We start from the raw sequence: 20,102 nt of genomic DNA, 5'->3' as shown, positions 1-20,102 counted from the left end.
GGCTCAGGCAAAGCGGGCTGTGTGGAGACATCACCTGTTTCCTCAGAAAGTCCGTCTCAGGTTCCCGTGGGGTTTTTGTAAGACTCCCCACTAGGTCAAGGCCGCAGCTTTGGCTCCTGGCTCTCCTGGGGGAGCCTGTGGGTTTCCTGAATTCCGGGTGAGGCGTGTCCTGATGGTATTAACCTCTCCACTGACGCCGTCTCCTCAGGGTCAGAGCTGTGCACAGCTGTGCTTGGTAACCCAGGAGGCCTTCCTGACGGAGGGGCTACTGTCCCGTCTCACTCCTTAATGCAGACGAGTCATCAGCCAGGCGCCAAGGAAGGTGGGGCTGGACCAAGGAAGGCTGTGAGACTGAGGGAGAAGTCGAAGGTCGGACAGCGCAGCCAAGTATGATTCACAGAACAGAAACTCGCGGAAGTATTATGAACATTCCCTAAACCACACTAAAACAATCAGCAGCCTCGTCAGAGCCCAGAGCACAAGAGGCAGCACCACAGCTCCGAGGTGGCCGGCCCGGTGGTCCTCCCAGTGATGGGGGCGAGCGGCAGGTCCGGGGCCTGAAACGATGTCCCCTCTCCAGTCACGGAAGGCACTTCCTGAACTGCACTCGGCCACCGAAGGACACAGACAGGAGTTGTAAGTACGCACAGAAGAAGGAGTCAAGCAGCGTGACCGTTTGCAGCTGCTCAGGGCAGAAGTGGCCTCGGTGTCTTTGCACGAGGAGGCTCTGCCCTGAGCGGTTCTTGCACCTGCTGTCTGGGTGCTGAATCATCGCTCTTGCAGTTGTAGATGGGAGTCTGGAAATCCGGCCCATCGCTGAAGGGGTGGGGACAGAGTGTGCTCAGCCGAGAAGCCGATTGATTTGGTTTAGAAGCAGAGAAGGGAGCACGCCGTCCACTCCCCGAGGGATTGGTTCTGGGGGCAGTAAACCGCATCCTTCTGTTTCCTGCTGGTGAGTCGCTGATTTCTGTCTCCCTCGTCCCTCCTGTTACGCAGAGGGGTTGTCAGCCCTGAGTTGGAGAGAGTAGCTGATTAAGCCGGAGTCTTTTCCTTGGGCCTCATCCGAAGCCCCCGAGGTCCAAGCTGGCTCCTAGTCTCATGTTGTCTCTGCTGCATCTTGTTTGCAGCAAAGTAGTGTGATGGCCAAGGGAGTTTGCCATGGAAACGCGCGTCTGGATGGAAGATCGGATAGCACTCGGTGTGCAGGGTTTACCGGGAGGCACCTCAGTTGCGCATCTAACTGGGTTGTGCTGTGTGACTTCTTTTTTTCAGTAAAAGCCCCAGTCCACGTTCTAAATGTTTTCCATATGTTAGTGTATCTAGTCCTTACAAGACCCTGCAGGACAGAACGATGATTCTCTCCGGGTCCCAGAGAGGAGGATGGTTTCCAAGGACAGCCTGCAGTTGGGCAGCCCATCTACACGCCTGGTCATCGCCGCAGTGAGCCTCCCCTCTCCACCTCCTGACTGTTGATGATTCAAGGCCGGCAAGGGTTTCTGAGTCTCCAGGGTGAGGTTTGGTTTTTACGGCTCTTCAGGGCCCACGTGCGACATCCATGAATTTGTCTCTGCATTTTCCTGGAAGACGGGGGATTGGGAGATGGGACTGGTCCAGGACGGCCTGTCTTTCTTTGTGATGTTCAGGGTCACAGTGTCACCAGGCAGCGCTCCGTGCGTGGGACGGGCCTGCACACATGCACACACACACACACACACTTTTTGCTTTAAAACAGCTTAAACCAAGAAAGAAAGAAAGAGTTACTTGAAGCAAACATGCTGGACAGCTGACCTGTTGACTGGCCCGCTGGATCATTTATAAGTAATTTGCCAAAGTGGAGAGTTGGTGTTGACAAAATCAAATCAAAAAACCACAGAAATGTAAGACAATGGATCAGCGTGTCTGGAAGGTCTCTGGGTGTGGGTTTCACATGCTTCTGCATGGTTGCCAAGTGAGGCCACGAGACCATGAGACCACTGACCAGGCCACGAGCCCACATAGGCCTGAGCTGGGGAGGAAATGTACTTTTCCCTCCCATGGCAAAGCCTTTAACAGAAGAGTCTCAGGAGGAAGAGTCAGGGTTAGGTAAGTTAGCTGGATTTCATTCTCTGAGGCACTAAATTCTCAGAAAATAAATTTTAAGAACCTCTGATTCCTTGGCCAGGCCAGAAATTAAACTCATCTCGGGCGCCTCCTCTGACCCCAGCTTCTGTCCTCCCGGACAGACCGGCCGCGGTCACCTGGCCACGTCTCTGGATGTCTCTGGGGAATCTCAGGAGCTTTTCTGAGGAAATGATCGAATCCAGCTTTATGAATCATCACTGCAGGACCTGCCCCACCCTGCGGGGCTCCATGGATTTCCGGATAAACTGTCAACGAGCTTATCACAGCTCGGACTGTTGTCACTTTAGAAGTGCTGGTTTTCCGCAGCCAGACCCTGGTTCGTGGGTTAAAAGATGAGGAGGTCCAGAATTCAGCAGAATTCAGAAAAGAAACTTGAAGGGTGATTCTGTTAAGAGGCCAAAATGAGTTCCGTAGACCCTTGTTGGCCAGAAACACTTGAAAAGAAAGAAAACTCTAAACCTGGTGGCTCAGGCCTGCAGTGGGAGTCTCTGTCCCCGAGAGCCCGAGGACCCCGAATGTCCTTCCTGGGACATCGACTCTGTCGTTGATGATGGCCTGGAACTCCGGTCTGGGAACTCAGAGAGGGTCAGACGGGTTTGGAAGCGTCGGGGTCCCTGCTCACTCCACCGGGGAAGCTCGCAGGCCCAGGTCTAAGCAGCAGGACTTTCTGTTCAAAGTGGCTGAAGCATGTGATGTAAACCATGCATATCGCCAGCTCAGAACCTCCTACGGGAGCTCCGTGAAAATCAAAGCCTCCCTGACCTCCCGTAAGCATTTGAGGGACGGGGGCGGTGATGGGTCAGCGCGTGTGCCGAGATTTCCCAGGCCACACGCGGAGGCACCAGACCAGCGAAATTCTGGCAACAGAAAGCTGATTGGCCCTTTAGCGGCTCATCGAGTTTCCCTCCCTGACCGCCCCGCCGTTTTCCTCGCCAGCGTCTGCCCTGTTGGAGCTTTGTTTGCCGCCGTGGTTACAGTGTCAATAAGGAGGCGTTGTCTTAAATTTTGATGAGAATGAATAAATCGAGGGTGAAAATGACCCATTAAGGTCAGGCGTTTCCACGGTGTCTTTCACGGAGCCGCAGAGAACCGGGTGGGCACTCGATACGCCCTGACAGGAGGCTGCAGGACTGAGCCAGGAAATGGGGATGGTTTTAATGCAGCCACCCTGTCATTTTTCTGTTTAAAAAAGATGGTTTCTGTCTCCCTTTCCTCTTGTCTTGCCAGGTAATTATGACACGCTTTTGAGTGTAATTTAGAGCGGGTTGACTGGCCAGACCTGCTCTGCACTGTAAACACGGCTGACGAGTTGCAGGCTTTTGTCTAGCTTTCCCACCCAGAGCACAGGCAGGACTTGGCCATCACTCAGATGCCGTGCGTTCTGCAGGCTCGTGGGGAGCCGTCTAGAGTGGAACGGCCGCGGTGCTCTGTGCGGGACCGGGAAGTGGAACAGGCTTGTTTCCAGCAGGACGTTCAGGCCGTGAACGTTTCTGCAGTAGAGATGACTGATGAGGTCGGGAGGAGGCCGCGCCCCTGGGTCAGTACGTGGGAAGATGGTTCCCTGGGGCCGGTGCCTCCTGGTCCCCCTGGAGACGCCCGAGCCCAGCTGCCCAAGGGTGGGTGTGGCCTCCGGCCCAGACGGAGGACAAGGTCAGGTGGGCCACAGGAGATCAGTAAGCAGACGGCACCTGTCTTCAAGATCGCGGCTGTTTTGTGTTCTTCCGGACTCCCTCCCGCTGTGGGCCCTCGTTGCCAGGCCCCCTGCTCAGGCCAGGCCTCCTCCTGTGGCTCGGCCTCACGCTGGAAGAGAGGTGACAGAGGAGTGGCATCTTCCAAGAGCTGTTTGGGTTTTTGTGGAGAAGTCGGCATCCAGGGAGGAAACCGAGGATGAGGGTGTGTTGGTGCCAGATGCTTCGCTGAGGGGCGTCCTGTGGGCTTTTCTCACCTCGTCTGTGAAATGACCCTGGGACTTCCTGCTGTTGGCCTCATTTGGGGGCTGTGGGGGGCCCGTCAGGCTTAAGTTACTTGCCCCAAGCATACAGCTAGGAGTGCTTCTGCCTGGATCTGAGCAGGCCAGCCCTCAAGGGAGGGCAGAGGAGCCGTGGTCCGCGTGCTCCCGGAAGGGTGTCTGCAGAAAGTAGGGAGCTGAGGCAGGTGGAGCCAGAAAGTGTGTGTGGGACCAGGTGGGGACGCTCAGTTCAGAGCTGGGGAAGTCTGTTTACTGTGATTCAGAAAGGATGCGGCGCTGTGACATGGGTGGAGTCCATCATGTCCCAGCAGTTCTGAGAGTGGTCACCTGGAGAGGGGAAGGTCCTCAGGGGGTGGGGTGTCTGCTCAGCATCTCCCAGGCCAGCCGGGTGCTGTCCTCAGGAACAGGGGCCCCTATGCCCCTCAGCCCCCGGCCCCAGGGCTGCTCATCGGTGCCCGCCATCCAGCACTGTGGCTCTTCCAACTCAAAAGAGTGAAGGGCTTCCTGCCAAATGGGATAAAGCTGCCAGGGTTTTCATGACAGAAAGCACAAATTGCTGAAGGCAAGACACTGCCAGCAAGCCAAGCGGCTGAGAGTCATGCATTTGTGTCACAAACAGGGCATTAAAATGCACACGTTCCTGCAGCTGCTGGTCTCCTGAAGCACTACCAGGTGCGACAGTCAGCGTCCCCTGTCCCCGAAGGTCACCAGGTGACCCGGGAGACCAGCTGTTTTGGGGCGGCCAAGCTGCTGCAGCCTGGACTGGCCACTGCTGTCTGGGGTTTAGGGCAAGGACTACGTGATTCGTTAAACCAGGATCAGCCTGCGATCCGAGTGCTTTAAAATGAATTGCAATCCAGGGGCTGCCGTGAATCCTTGTGCTTGTTTGGTTTCCTGGGGGAAAACCTGACGTGGGAGGTGTCTGAAAGAAGCAGGGTGATGCCAGGGTGTGGGCTGTCCACGCACAGTGGTCACCTCATCATCATCGTTTCTGACAAGAGCGGTTCACTTTTGCTAATATCTGGAGGAGTGGGTGGGGGGTAGTGAGCGACGGCCAGGCCTGGGGCGGGCAGCGAGTTCAGCTTCGTGGCCACGGGGCACCGACGGTGGGTCTGGAACGAGACGCAGGCTCTGAAACAGTCCAGCACAAGCCAAATCCCGCTTCCTTCCATTAGATAACAGGAGCGGACGTGACACTTTGGCTGTGAAATACTTTAAGACAGAGGTCTGTGTCGTGAATTGTGTACAGTAACTGGATTTTTTCAAGTCTGGGTAACAACTAAACATAACACACTTCCACTGCAGAGCTAAGCGTACCTTTAGACCACCTGTCCTACAGAGTCGCTGTGCCAGCGTCTCACAGAGCCACACGGAGGGCGCTGGTCCTGCAAACTCCTGTGACTGGACTCCCCTCCAGGCCCCGTGGTCGCTGCTTCGTGTCACTTTCTTGCTGGACTGTGGCCCTTCGAGGGCCTGGATCCCTCGGGGTCCCAGGCCGGCCCCAGCGCCCGTCGGCAGGTGTGGGTTAGACGTGCGAGGGGGTGGGGTTTCGGGGCTGAGTGTGGACAGCTGTGTGACTGCATCCTTGACGCACAGCCAGCAGGCTGGCCAGCGGGACCTGTCCCCGGGTCCTCCCCCTCAAGTCCCTTCCCAGGAAGCACTAGGTTTGGTGGCATAGCAAAGGTGAACATCGCACCTTCTGAAAGATGCTTTACATGGGGAATCTCAATCGTTGTAGGCAAGTCCGTGATGAGGCAGGTTCCAGCACAGGATGTCCTGCAGGGCTCTCGGCTCGGCCACCCAGAGGGGCTGCTGGGTGGCTCAGACCCTCCACGCTGTGCTCCGCGGTGCCCGCAGGAAGCCTGTCCCTTGGGTGCGGAGAGTCCCCAGACGTGGCCACAGGGGGACAGGCTCCAATGCTGACGGGGAGAGGCTGACGGCCTCTGTTTGCACTTGAGTGGGAATGAATTTAGCACATTTATTTTCTGAGCCCAGATTTCTGTGCAGGAAAAGGAGTTTTAAAGAGGAACTGGGATCGTGGACAGTGAAAGTGGCATTTCCTCCCCACTTTTCCAAAGACGGATCCTAGTCCTCGCAGCCACCTAAGCCCAGATTAGCTGCACCGCTTCAGCAAACGGAAGAGCAGTGAAAGCCGCGTGCAGAACAGGGACGGAGCCACTCCCGCCCCCGGCCATCTAGTCCCGACAGGGAAGCAAACACCGATCCTGGCCCTGCTGGACCGAGTATTTCTGCCATCTCTTTGGTGCTTATAAAGTGCACGCTGGCTGGTTGAAGCCAACCTGGGAAGCGCAGAAAGAGGAAAATCAAACGTGGCCGTAATTCCTCCGGTGGAGTCAGTCACCGTTGGCATCTGGGTAACCTGCCCCCAGTCTATTTTTCCAGAGCAGACGAGAACTGTAACGTAGCCAGAGTCTGCGTGTTGCTCTCTCACTCAGCATCACGTTGGGGATTTCTAAAATGGTTAAAAACTCTCTAGCATTCTGTGTTGTGATTGTTCCGTAATTTATTTAACCATTCTGCTTTAATTGGATATTTGAAAACCAACGCTTGCCAGTTTTTAAAAGGGAAAGAAAAACGGGACGTCACTCCTTACCCTCAAGTCATTTGCACAAAATCCAGGAAAAGGCACAGAATAATTGGAGCTCCCACCCCTCCTGCCTCGTCAGACCCGTCCCCCGGGTGGGGGGCGTCCCTCTGCAGGGCGCAGGAGGGAGGCGCCACCAGAAACTCCCCGACTGCAGAAAATGAAGACAAGATGGCAAACAAAGGATTTTCGGGTTTTTACAAGTGAACGTTGAGGCTTTTTATTACATCGGTATGCCTGAAGATCTCCCCTCGGAAAGCAGCTGGCATCACAAAGAAAGTGGGACAGAGTTCTTCCCGATGGAGAATTCCACTCCTCGTCCTGGGACGAGGCCGCAGCCCCCCGGGGGTGCTGGCGGGCCGCGCGGGCTCCGTGGGCGCTGGAGGGTCAGGTCTCCTGCTCTTAGTCGGGGGAGGGGAGGGTGGGATGGGGCCTTTAACACACTGCTCTTGTTCATTCCGCGAAGTCGGCCGTTCTCAGCCCAGCGCGCAGGAGTCGCCCCTGGAGTGAGGTGAACTGACCCCGGGCCACCCACAAACTCGGGGAGTGAGGCAGGAGCCCCTGCGTCCTTCTCAAAGGATGCCCCCAGGGTACTGAGGCAGATTTAGCAAATCAAGGTACAGAATGCCGTGTGTAAGTTTGGATGTCAGATGCACAGCTGGGGGCAGACTGCAGGACTGCTGTTTATCTGAAATTCAGATCTGACTGGCGTCCCAGACCTCACGTGGCCGCCCCACCCAGGCACGTCTGACGCACCAACAGCAAACCCCGCCGGAGACGAAGGGTGTGTCTGGTTTCTTCATCGTTCCAGCCCATCTCTCATCTCCAAGACGATCACATAGCAGAGGGACCAGGCAGCAGTAACTTCTGCTGCGAAGGCCAGCTCTTCCTGAGCTGCATAAAATGCCCTTTGTTCCATCTTTAAAATTATATTTGAAACATGGTGGACGTGTTTTCCGGCAAACTTCAGTGTAAAACCTCATTAAATCCCGATGGTCGTGCAAAAGATTTGACCCTACATTCATTTGGAATTTAGATTTCAGACACATTTTATAGAAAGTAATTAATGTCACTTTGGAAGTGAATTGTGTTCAGGCTGAACAGCAGACAGATACAGTTTCATCTTGAAGCTTTCAGATATTTAAATGAGAAAGCCTGCCTTTTACTTCCACATTTTTACATTTTTTTTCCCCCGAGTCTAGAGAAATGCAGAGTTAAGTGCGTGTTGCTCTTTGTTGTAAGTGGGTGTCTCTGGAAGATGATTTTGTGGTTTGCTCGAATGCGGGGTGGTGGCTGACTTCACATGGTAAGGTCCTCAAAGCTGGCAGACCAGGGATGGGGGCGCCTCCCCTGCTTCAGGTGAGCAGGGGAGGATGCCGACACCCGAGGTTGGGGCTTCTGCTGCCACCTGCTCGGGGAGCCTGTGTCCCCACCCTGTGTCCAGGGGGCTGCCTCCCGTGACTCCTCTCAGCCTGACTTAGGTGACATTCAACTGAGAGTGGAAATTCTGCAGACTTCAGGGCAGCGTCTGCTGAGACTTGATCCTGGGTCCAAAATAAAATTATGAGCATTTTTACGAGTTTCAAAGAAAAGCCATTAGTAACAGTTCCGGCGGTGCCTGGCTGCCGGCTGGAGGCGCAGCTGTGCCTGGAACGGAGGAGGAGGGGACCCTGCAGCTAATCAGTGTCTTTGTCCTCGTGGAGCAGAGATGAATCCTTAATTTAAGCAGTTTCAGATCCTGTCATTAGGGGAACGGCTGAAATATAGCGCTTTTTGCCGAAGTAAACTTTTAAAGAACAAGAAAAAGCTGGAAACTGGGCAAACTGTCAGGTCGTCAAACTTTGTGGATCGCTCCTTCCACGAACTGAATTAACGGATTATCTCCGGGGTGCGTCCAGAAGTGTCACGCCTGGAGCCAGGACGCCACGCACCCTGGAGATGCCCGTGGTCACTGCCCTGCGGTCACCCTGCGCGAGGTCATCACAGGTCACTCTGTGAGCTCTGTGTCCTGTGTCCCTTGTGCCCACAGGGAGCTTGCTGTCTGCAGTCACATGATCAGGAAGCATTTCCACAAGCAGAGGTTCTAACTTGACCGCACCCCATCTCCTCCTTTAGATAGACGGCTGAAAGGAGAGCTCCCCGGGGAGACTGAAACGGGACGTTCTCTCCAGACGAGAGGAAACGCCAGGCCTGAGGCGCGTGCTGGGACCGGGACGTGGCAGGCTCGGCCCTGCGGGAGGGCTGGCAGGTGTCTCCCGGGACGAACGTGCAACGTGAGCGCGGGGTTCAGTCGTCTGGGGGACGGACTGAGGACGCAGCCCGGCAGACGCCCCCTCAGCGGCTCCGAGGAGCTGCTCGGAGCAGGCGGCGGGGAGGGCCAGGTGTATGACCAGGTTTTGGCAAAGGGAGCTTGCAGCCAAGCACGCGTCATCACGAGGAGGGAGCGTCCCAGTTAATGGTTTTAGTGCTTTTGTAAGTATGGGAAGACACAAGAGTTTGGGTTCAAACACTTTTCTCCTGAAAGTGGCCACCCAAAGGCCTGCTCTAAGGCTTCCCCAGAGCGCAGAGCGCCCCGCTCCCGGCCTCCGCCCTGAGCCCCTTGCAGAGGGGGCTGCGGGTCCGCGGCTGCGCGGCTCGTGACTCCACCTCTGAAGAGCCGATGGCGAGCGACAGCCTTCAGCTGGCGGATGGGTCAGAGGTGGGAGGGAGCGCCAAGCCAGCGGGTAGACCAGGCGGCTCAGATGATGCAGGGCCAGGAAGCCCCGAGGGTGGAGCCTGGGGTGGGGGCGGGAGAGCCCGGCTGGGCCCTGGGCTTGGGCGAAGAGGGACAGAGAGGAAGTGGCCGTCAGAGGCACGGTGCCCCGGCCGGACCCAGCGGCACGGCTGCTCGGGGTGGCACCGATGGAGGGTCTTGGGGACCCAGATCCAGTCGCAGAAGCCTCGCTTTCTGCCCCGTCAGCCCCAGCGTGAGCGCCGCTCCTCTCCTGGGGTCCTGGGGGCCCGGGTCTGCGGCGAGGCCTCGAGGCTGCGCGGCGGCGGGGGAGCGGACGCCGCAGCCCGTCCGCGCCGTGACGCCAGCTCTCCCGGATCGGCGATAGCGTCCGTCCTGTGTCACGCCTGGGGCTCTGCGTGTGTTTCGTTTGACGACTGGGGCCGCACGACTCAACGGCACCGCCGGAAATGACGGGGCGGTGGGGGCGGTGGGCGAGTCGCCCACGCGCGCTGGCCCGTGGCCGCCGGTCGGGGAGGGCCGCCCGCAGGGAGCGGGGGGGGAGGGGGCGGCTCTGCGCGTGAAGGGAAGCGCCGTCGTCCGTCCGGAGCCGCCCGCGGGGGGAGGCGCGGCTGCCGCTTTCCCTCGCGGCTGTGAGGCGATGGGCGCTGTGCGCCTGCGCGCCGGGAAGGCCGGTGTTCCCCGCAGCCGTCCCGTCCCTGTGTCAGCTTTGCTTTCCCTTCTGGCCCGTCCGTCGCTGCCTTGTTGTTGCTTCCAAGTGGGCGCGGCTCAGAGGCAGCTCCTCCTCAAAAGGTGCAGTTTGTGCTTGTGCGGCGGAGGGTGTGAACCGCAGGGCTGCGGGCGCTTCCCCCGTGTCTCCTCCGAGCCTTGCGGTGGGCGCCCAAGGTCAGCGCTTGGCGGAGCGAGCGCCGTTCAGTGCAGGTGCCGCCAGACAACTGAGAGCCCGGGCGTCGGTCAGGGCGGGCTCCGCCCCGGGAATCTGCCCCCCGTGGGGCGGGCTCCGCCCCGGGAATCTGCCCCCGTGGGACTTGGGGAAGCCACCGCCTCCCAAGGGCTTGATTTCTGCTTCCACCAGGCCGGGGGCTGAGTCCTTCTAACTGCGGAGGGTCGGGCGTGAAGTGAGGTCAGCTGTGCACACAAAGCACCCTGGACGGTGCGGACGGGGCTCGGCCACCACGGCCCGACCTCGGGCTGCCTGACAAGCAGGAAGCTGGATTCTTCCAGGCAGGTGGGCCTGCCTGGAGCTCAGCTGCCCCCGATCACTTCTCTCATGAACTCTGCCTCTATATTTGGAGGATTTTAATTCATTTCATTGTCAGTCCAAGGAAACCCTGTTGAGGAAGGTCAGTGCAGTGTTTCCTCTAAATCAGACCCTTTGGTCGCAGTGGAAGCATCTCACCAACTCTGGGAGAAGAGGGAGCCAGCAGGTGTGCTGTGACTGTGAGTCCCCCGGTGACACAGTGGCCTCTGCAGTCCTCACCCCTGACTGAGTCCCCTGGGACACAGTGGCCTCTCTGGCCCTCAGTGTCGTCACTGCACAATGTTGGTGCCACAGCCACCTGCACATGTGTGTGGGGACTGACCCTACTGAGCATGAGGAACCCCAGTGCTGGCCCTGTCCCCCAGGATGTGAGTGGTGCGCACACCCGTGACCAGTGGAGGCAGAACCGCCATCCCCGAGTGATGGCAGTGCCTGTGTCCTGTTCCCCATTCTCACCAGTTCGCTCAGATAGCTTCACAAGCTCCCAGGTGCGGCGTGCAGGGTGGCCGTCTGTCTGGGCTGTGCAGGTGATTTCAGGTACGTGCCCCCCGTTCCCTTGGTGGCGGATCAGCTCCCTCTCAGCTCCACCAGCTGCCTTTGACCCCCTGCATGCGGATTTTCCGGCTGCAGCCACATTTGGGAGGAGCAGGGAGCCCATGCAGAGTGAGAGGCGGGCCCTCTTTACATACGATTCACCCAGAGGTGGTTACCTTATGGCTGGGTCAATATAGAGTTTTGACATATAAAAAAATTAACCATAAAGTGAATTCATCTGGAGAGGACTATAACTCCTGTGTGCAGTCAGGGGTCCCATGGGGGTCGTGGCAGCAAAAGGCTGTCTCCCTGGTGAAGACCAGGACTCACTAGGTGCGTGCAGAGGGGTCAGTGGGTGGTTTCCAGACATCTTCAGTCAGTGGCAGGTGTCAGTTTGGGGAAGAAACTGCGGCGGAAACTTGAATGTGGCATCAGATGCAGGCGCTCTTGGTCCTACAGCGTGGCTTGTCACACATGTCCGCCGCACACTGGCTGCCCCAGCCCTCCGGCTGTGCTGGGTCCGTGGGGATGGAGGCCAGTGAGGACGGGGCTCACAGTGCCCAGATCCACGTGTGGCACTGAACTGCCACCTCACACCCCAGCCAGGCTGCTCCCAGCACCCTGCTCGCCTGTCAGCGCTGGCGGGCAGCCACTCCTCTCCTTAGTCCGAGCTGGGGTAGAGAGACCAGGAGAGTGAGCACTCTGAGTCTGGGAGCTGGCGGTGGGGCTGCCTGCGCTGAGCGGCGATGCTCTGAGAGCTGTCAGAGCAGGACACGCTCGTGTGCCCCGCCCGCCTCCTCCCCGGGCCCACGGCTCAGACACCGAGGGCGTCGGGCCTGCCTGTGTGCGCTCTGCGCCGTGGCAGGAATAGGGCAGAAACAGAAACTCTGAGCTGAAGAGACAAAGCTGTCGGATACGGGAGGATCGCAGCCACTAATGACACTGACATGCACTTCAAATGGCACCCGATCAGGGAAAACCAGACACGGAAGCGTGGGGGTCGCTGACCCTCGACCCGTGCTCAGGGTGCTCGGCTGACAGGTTCTGCCAGACTGAAGCCCCTCCCGGGCCCACTCCACCCCAACCTGATGAAGGGCAGAGCCGAGGTGGGACGACAGGGATCACGTCCTTCCTTCAAGGTCAGGGCCAACCCTCGCACGGCCGCGTGTCTCCGTTGGAGTGTTGTTCTCCGTGTCCCGAGGCCCTGCCTCTTGTGAAGGGCAGGGTGCTCGCTCTGGGCTCTGTCCGTCCGTCCGTCCGTCCACCTGTCCGTGTCTTCCTGTGCTGAGTGTCTGTGTCAGCTGCGCACCGTCCTTGTGGTCCAACACTGTGACATCAGCTCACCGTCACGTTCCCGCCGCCAGCCTCGTCCTTTCTCCCGTGTCTGCGTGTTTGAGGAGAGCGAGTGGGAGCTGACATCCCAGAGGCCTTGGGCGTCTCCTGGTTCTGTTCCAGGCCACCTTGTGAGGACTGGCTTCACGTGAACAACACTGGCCACGTGAACGCCGTCTCCCTGGCAACCATATTTAATTAGCACCGAGTGTCAAATTGCATTATGTTCTTCTCAGTGTGGTCGTCTGGCCGGCCAACTTTGTGGTGGACAGCTCGTGAGCACGAAAGCATGACTTCGAATGTGCAGAAAGTACTCTTAATCACCAGCACTGGGGCACAGCTGAATTAGGTGAAATGGTTCAAATAAGCTCATTTGTAAACTACCCCAGTCCAGACAGACACTTGTGGCATACAAATGTGTAACATGTATTTTTAAAGCAGTAACTGGGAGATCCCAAAAGATGAAATTCTACCACAAATTTGCCTGAGAAGTGAGCATCCCTCCCCAGGCCCTGTCACTGCCAAACCGTCCACCTCCCTTTCTTAACATCCTGTCAACTTACCGAGGGTGGACAAGGCCTATTTGCTGAGTTGAAGATGTTGCAAATGTAAGTAGGCCAACCACGCTGCCCTGAAGCAAATCCTTCTGCAGACTGTAACATGGCTAACTGTGTTTGCTGTTGCCAGAAGGATGTGATTACTGGAATGTTTGCCCAAAGCCTGTTTGAGAATGTTGGAAGCCGTATAAGGGCACGGGAGTCTGCATGTGCTAATATATGTAGGATTATGTTCACAGGATGCGTGCCCAGAAGATGCCACACGCATCTGAAACTGACCTGAAACTTGCCGTCTCCGCGTGGAGACCCGCTGTCTGCACTCCCGCTTTCCACTCAGTGTGGGGCAGACACTCCCTGGGCATCCAGTGGGTCTAAACCGCCCAGCAGTGCAGCCTGCAGAGAAAGGTGCCCGGTTTGCCGAGCCCAGCCCAGGACGGAAGGCTTCTAGATGTCTCTGTGTCCAGCTCCAGCTGGACTTACAGCACAGGCCTCTGTCTCTTTGGCGTCCTTGCCCCATCTGGGAAGGGAGGGCGGGTGCGAGGTGACCCCCAGACCTAAGGAAGCAGTATCAGGGTTTGCAGGCATCACAGACCGAGCAACTGAAAATCAATGCCAGTGACCTGGAATGTTCTCCCAGCAGAAGGAGAAGGGTCCACACAAAAGCGACCTAAGATGAGCTCGTGCTAAGATTAGAGCAGCCACTGCAGACTTCAGATGTTGCTGCCTGAGGCCTCAGAGAGTGTAAGACGTTCTAGACACGAGAAGAAGTCCCGGGGCAGCGCTGGGCCCACGCGGGGTTCAGCTGGACAGCAGGAGTGGGGCCAAGTGTGCAGAGTCCTGTTTGAACGCAGACCACGTCTAATAAATCTGAAGCAAACTGAGGAGCCGCCGAGACCGGCGTACACGCCCTGCCTGGGTAGGGCAGAGGTGCCCCTGCAGCCGCAGGACTGTTCTCAGACAAGGTGGTTCCTGAGGTTTCTGCCCAGAACGCCAGCTCCCAGCAGGGGCGTTCAGGCCACAGGGAAAGCGTCTCGCACGTCTGCATGTCTGTGGTGGGGAGTGTGGGAGGTGCACTGTGAGACTGAGCCACACCAGAAACACAGTGAAGAGTGACTTTTTTCTCTCTTTGCAGAGGAAGAGGGCGGGGACCTGGCCCAGTCGGGCATCAGCTTTCCGGGGCCGGCAGAGGAGGACCTAGGTAGGGTGCACGCCTCCGCCCTGCGCATGTCCAGGTTAGACGTAACCGGACGCTCCCGGCTGGAGTGACCACCTGCCTGTCTGTAACGGTGACCCTTCCCACAAAAATGTTTTAAGCATATGTTTGACTTCAGAGTGTCCTCACAAGAACTAAAGAAGAAGGGGTGAAATAAAAAAAACAAACAGTTGTTTATCAACATTATGGGAGCTCTAGGTGGGAGCACAATTGTTCCAGGTCATCATGGATTAATTGTTTAGGATGTTATTAACATAATTATCATTCTTAATTATTAAGGCTGATGTTAACATGATGGAGACGTGTCTACGAGTGTGAAATGACGCCTCTCCTTTTCTCCTCTGTGACAAAAACTCTAAATCTAAGGAAGGGAGAAGCTTTTTAATTCGCATTTTTTTCACGTCACTCCATTACTTGACATGACACAGCCGACTTCTCTGGGCAGGCCCAGCTCACAGTGGTTTGGCGGCTGAGGACAATTATGCGCTTTCTTCCAGGGGAGCTCGAATCGCTGTCACAGCCGATTTTCCCCAGTGCGAGGTGAAGTCACGTGGAAATTGTATTTTTCTGCTGCCACAGACACCGTGAGGTTGGTGCCATGTTTGGCCATCATGGTTTGACACAGAGTCTTGCTTACGTGAAACAGGGCAAACGCTTCTGTTAGAAACGGAAAGCGTTGGGTAAATCCAACGTCAGACGGCGAAGTGACATCATCAGGAACCTGTAACTGAGAAAATTCACCCTCCGGGGGCTGTGGGCCCTTGGCCAGCCCGAGGGACCTGCTGCTGCCGCCTCAGCTTGCTGCTGGCCGTGTGACCATAAGTTTGATTTCTATTTCCTTTTGAATTTTTCTTAATTTACAGATCTTCAGCCAGTGAATCTGGGGCTCATCTGATTGGCTTAAAGAATAATTCTAAAAGTCACAGGAGTCCATTTGCGAAAAGCAGTGATTTCTTTCAAAGGAAATGAGAACCAAAAAAGTTTGCTTTTCAATTTAAAAATTACGAAGCCAGGTATCGTCCTGAGAATGACAGTGTATCACCCACTGTGACTGAGTTAGAAACTGATTTCCCACCTGCCAGTCTAAACAAGCCTCTCTCTACTTGGAAACAGGCAAAGGAAATCATCTTCATGCCTGTTTAGAAGGAGTGAAGCCGCACTTGAAGGAGCATATGCTACTTTTGTTTCACTCTGCGAAGCGCCCAGAGGAACGGCCGGCTAACGTGGCTTGGTCTCCGCGCACGGCATGCTCGGTCACAGACTCTCAGCGTCACGTTGGGTCTGTGGTGACAGCTCTCTTCTGGGGCAGCTCCAGGGCAAGGGGGCCTGCTCCCTGCAGCCACGCTTCTCTTGGGGCAAGGATTTGAGGCTGACTCAGGAGGCTGCTATCCGCCGGGGAGGTGACTTTCCGGCACCTGGCCCGGCACAGCCCGAGAGCACGGAGGGCCCTGCTTTTAGTTCTCGGGGTGTAAACCTAGAGGAATTGCCGGGTCCCGTGATAATTCTATTTTTAATTTTTTTGAGAGGTCACCATACTGTTTGGGGACGGAAGGTACTTAATGGCCGTTTTTACAGTCTGTCCGCGGGGGTGATGGTTGGTGACAAGAATGAAACAGTCAGGTTTTAAGGGACTTGGAAGGAAACTGACAGGAAGACGTGGTGGCCGCTGGCTGCGAAGGGGCTCTCGAAACATTGGCTGGTTGTCCCCCTCGTGTGGCAGTCAGTGTGGGCGGTGGGGGAGGGGGACACATGTGGGCCGTCGGGGCTGCAGGACCCAGCGGGGAGCCAGGGGGCCGCCTGGCGGGACTGTGCGCAGAGGTGGCCCTGCCAGGGGAGGGCGCCCCGGGTCCTGTGACCTGATCAGACTTTGAAACACTGGGGCTCAACCCTGGTTCTCGCTGGCCACTGTCACCCAGGGGCATTTAAAGTCCTGACCCCCGGTCCCCAGCCCGGACATTCTGTTTGTGTGAAGCAAGACTTGGCCTGACTGCCTATACAGGTTCCCCACGGGGTCTGACGTGTAGCAGGTCAAGGATGCTGATGTAAAGTGTGTGAGAGGGTAATTCGTAGACAGTTTTGAGAGAAGGAAGGAGGGAGGGGCAGTGGGAGGGAGGGGACAAGTTCTGATTTGTGTTCCCAACATTATTACAATAACCAATTTGGAGCAAACGCCATAATCTGAGACATTTTATTTTACAAGCTAGGTTTTCCCATTTCCTCATCGCTAAATCGAGGGGGCTGAACTGGACGGATTTTCTGAGGCTCTTTCAAGTCTCCGGTTTATGGCTCTCTGGCTCTGCTGTGCCGCATTGAAATTAAAGCCACTGCACGCTGTTGCAGTGAAATGAGCATTATCATTTCCAGAAAACGTAGGGACATTTTACAGCATAAAACAAGGAACATTTGCCCCCTGGTCCCATTCAAAATACCAATCTTTTTTTTTTTTTCAACTGGCCTCAGCCTCTAAAAACTCCAAGGAAAGGTAAGTGACATTTACTGAAAACCCTGAATCTTCCTTAGTGATGGACCAAGTAGTAACATGGTCTTTTCGAAATAAGCGCGTCACAGCCCACGACCGCTCCCGGCTAGGGCTCACGCACCTCTGACGCCCCCCGGTGTCAGGTACGGAGAGCGATTTTCTGATGAGGAAAGTGGCTGTGGAACAGGGGAAGGTGAAGGTTTCTATAAAATTAATCTAAGTTCTGACAAAAGTGGGTTCACGCAGCACATTGAAGACGAGCACAGCGGAAGAGGAAACCTACCTTCTCCAGAAGACGCGTTTTGAGGGACGACCTGCAGACACATTGAAGTGGGATTGCCCTGCCGGGGACTTCTGTGGCGTTGGCTCGCTCTGAGAGACGTGGCTTCTGACGGCGGCTTCTCTGCTCCCCCACCGACATCACAGTTAAGTCAGCCATAAGGACTTTGCGATTTATAAGCCTAAATGAGGACTTCTGCATTGAACCAAACTGCAGTGGCAAGTCAGCTGCAAACTGACATGAAAAAAAGGCAGATTAAATGATCCATCAAAGAATATTAGGCAGAAAGCATTGGAGACACAACACTGAGAAAACGGACACACTGTGCAGCTTTACAAACACCTGAATGTAGGATGATAACCTCCTGACGCTTAGAGCTCCTTGGGATGGGCACGTGTGTTGTGAGACATCTTTCTGTGAAGGGCACTCCGCGGCTTTGGGTTAAGGTCTGCACACCGCTCAGCTGCATGAGTGTCTCACGGTAATGGCGACACGTCACTGATTTTAAAAGAACTCCCCTTTTGGGCGTTTGTTTTTGTGTCCTTTTATAAACACCCCAGGCGCACGTGGGGAGGTGTAGCTCTGCAACTTGATGGGTGTCCACGCTCATTTCCTTCAGAGAAACTTCTAGAAGTTTCTAGAATTAGTGAGCACAGTGCTGTGTCACGTTTCTGTCTGCACAGTCACCATGTATCCGTTCACTGCCCCCGTCCTTCCTTCCTCGGGGCCCTCTCCTTGCCCTCCTCCACCTCTGAGGCCCTTCAGGACCCTCAGTGCCCGCCTCCCCACCTGCTCAGAGGATTCCGGACACCAGCCAGTGTCACACGCGGGAAAGGGGGCCGTCTGGCTGTAGGGAGGGTTTGGATGCTGGCTAGTCCAGGGGACATGCCAGAAGATGGGTTTTATTTGACAGTTTCTCCACAAACCAAGCAACAACTTGGCCCTGAGGCTATTAATAATTAAACAACATAGCGCTCGGGCGAGTCAGGCAGTTCCTTGCTGAAAATTCTGCAGACTGGTGCTCACTGCAGCTGTCTGTGCTCGCCGCCAGGTCTGTGAAGCAGAACCAGCAAACTCTGGAATCTCTTGGTTATTAATCTGAAGGCCAAGTAGACCAACTGTGTGTGTGTGACTAGAGAAGCGTCGCCGTCCAGGCTTCTAATCTGGCTTCCCAGCGGCCCTGATGCCGGCCTGGGGTGTGAACCTGCAGCCGTGCGGTTCTGACCTCCCGGGGGCAGAGCGGCAGGGACCACGTGGCCCAGCTATGAGGAGGCATTGCTAAGACGGGTCCCTGCATCTCCAGCCTAATCGCTGCAGGAAAGAGAGAGGAATAAAGGTGTGGTGGCCTCACAGGGACACCTGCCGCCACCGCCTCCGGCAGTCTGCGTACGCATGGGATGCGCCAGCCTCCAGGAGATGGACGCGGGCCGGAAGCTGACAAGATGGTCCCCTCTCCCCTCCCCGTCTTCCTTCTCTTCACAGTTTCCCTGCTGTTCTGCTGGATTCTCTGTTTTCATCTCCATCAAAATCCACCCAAAATATACTTCTTAACTCACAAAAATCTCCGTAGTACGTTTAAACTGCTTTATGTCCGCCGTACTCTCCAGGCCCCCGTCTGCCCCTCCCCAGGTTCGGCTGTGCCTCCTAAAGGCTGTGCCCTCTTTCCCCCCGAACGTCCTCCCTCCGCAGACACGACCTTCCTCGGAAACCCGACCAGAATTGAACCCAGAGAAAACAAGACGTCTGTGAAGTTCTTGTAGAACCCTCGGCCGATCCCCTAGCGCTCAGCGCACCGGCTCGGGGAACACTTGTAAGAAGAGGAGCAGTGCCCTTCCAGGCGGCCTCGCGGGGCGGGTGCCGCGGACCGTGGAGGTGACCCCCCGGGGTGCGGGCTCCACCTCCTCCTCTACTGAGATGCGGCAGGTGCTGGGGCCCCTCGTCCCGGAACTGGGTTTGACCCTCCTAGTGCAAAGCCCTGCGGGACTGCTTTGAGGGTCAAACCGCGCCCGAGTAGAAGGCTTTTCCTGCACTCGTGGGCGCCGCTCCCACCACAACTAACGCCACAGGCCGGGGCTAGAACCAGAGAACTCACCGTCTCCCGCTCTGGAGGCTGGGAGTGCAAGGTCAGGTGCTGGGGCCCCCCTGGCTGTGTCCTCACTGGGAGAGAGAGAGCCTGGTGTCCCTTCCTCTTCCTGTGGGGCACCAGTCCTGGGGGGTCAGGGCCCCACCCAGGACCTCACTGAACCTTCAGCTCCTCCTCACAGGCCCCATGTCCAAACTCAGTCACGCTGGGGTCAGGGCTGCGACCGTGAACGGGGCAACACGGGGCCCAGCCCTGCCTGTCGCTGACCCCTCGGCTGGGGCGCAGAGGAGGCTTGAGGGTCGCCTGCTGAAGCCACTTGCTGTTCTCTGAGTCCCCAGCCCTGGCCACCACCCCAGTCCCCGGTCACCCTCGGAGCCACAGAGCCCTGCAGCCTCGAGGCTCTTCTGGTCGCCTCCCTCCAGGAGTGAGGCCATGTCCTCGCAGCTGCCTGAGCTGCAGTCACGCAGCTGCCCACCTCTCCTCGCATCCCCTGCCGGCCGCCCCTCCCCGAGCCCCGACGAGGCCCCCACCAGCCTGCGAGCTCTGCCTGAGCCCCCAGGCCCTGGCAGGAGGGGAGAGGCCCCCCACGCCGGCCAGCCCCTGCCTGGCTCGTGGTTCTGGACGGTCTCACCCGCCAGCTGTCGCCGCCTGCGTCCTGCAGGTCCTGGGAGTGCTGTGCGGACGGACGGCCGAACCACGCAGTAAAGGCGGGAAGGCAGGAGAGGAGGAGGAAGACGGAGGCTCACGTCGGGGGCGCCCTGCCCGGACCATCCCAGTGCCCGCCCCGCCTGGCGTCTGTGACCCCGTGAGGGAGAGAAAGACACCTGACCCCGACCCAGACGGACCTCCTCCTGGCCGGCCGAGGCCAGGGAGCAGCTGACGGCGTCGCCCCACGGGCAGTGCGTCCAGGCTCCGGGGAGGGTCCCGGGCCCCGGCT

General features: G+C 57.1%; 1 protein-coding gene across 1 annotated transcript in view; it reads left to right on the top strand.

Annotated features, from left to right (window-relative positions):
* The window catches only part of DLGAP2 (DLG associated protein 2), a 363,853-nt gene that overhangs the window by 277,808 nt on the left and 65,943 nt on the right, over positions 1-20,102 (top strand). The window contains exon 5 of the mRNA XM_072950578.1: positions 14,243-14,308. Coding sequence (XP_072806679.1) covers positions 14,243-14,308 — 66 coding nt within the window. The remainder of the gene's footprint in view (positions 1-14,242; positions 14,309-20,102) is intronic.

This window comes from Vicugna pacos, chromosome 26 (assembly GCF_048564905.1).
Source record: "Vicugna pacos chromosome 26, VicPac4, whole genome shotgun sequence".
NCBI classification, from domain to species: domain Eukaryota; kingdom Metazoa; phylum Chordata; class Mammalia; order Artiodactyla; family Camelidae; genus Vicugna; species Vicugna pacos.
This window is presented reverse-complemented; position numbering and strand designations above follow the sequence as displayed.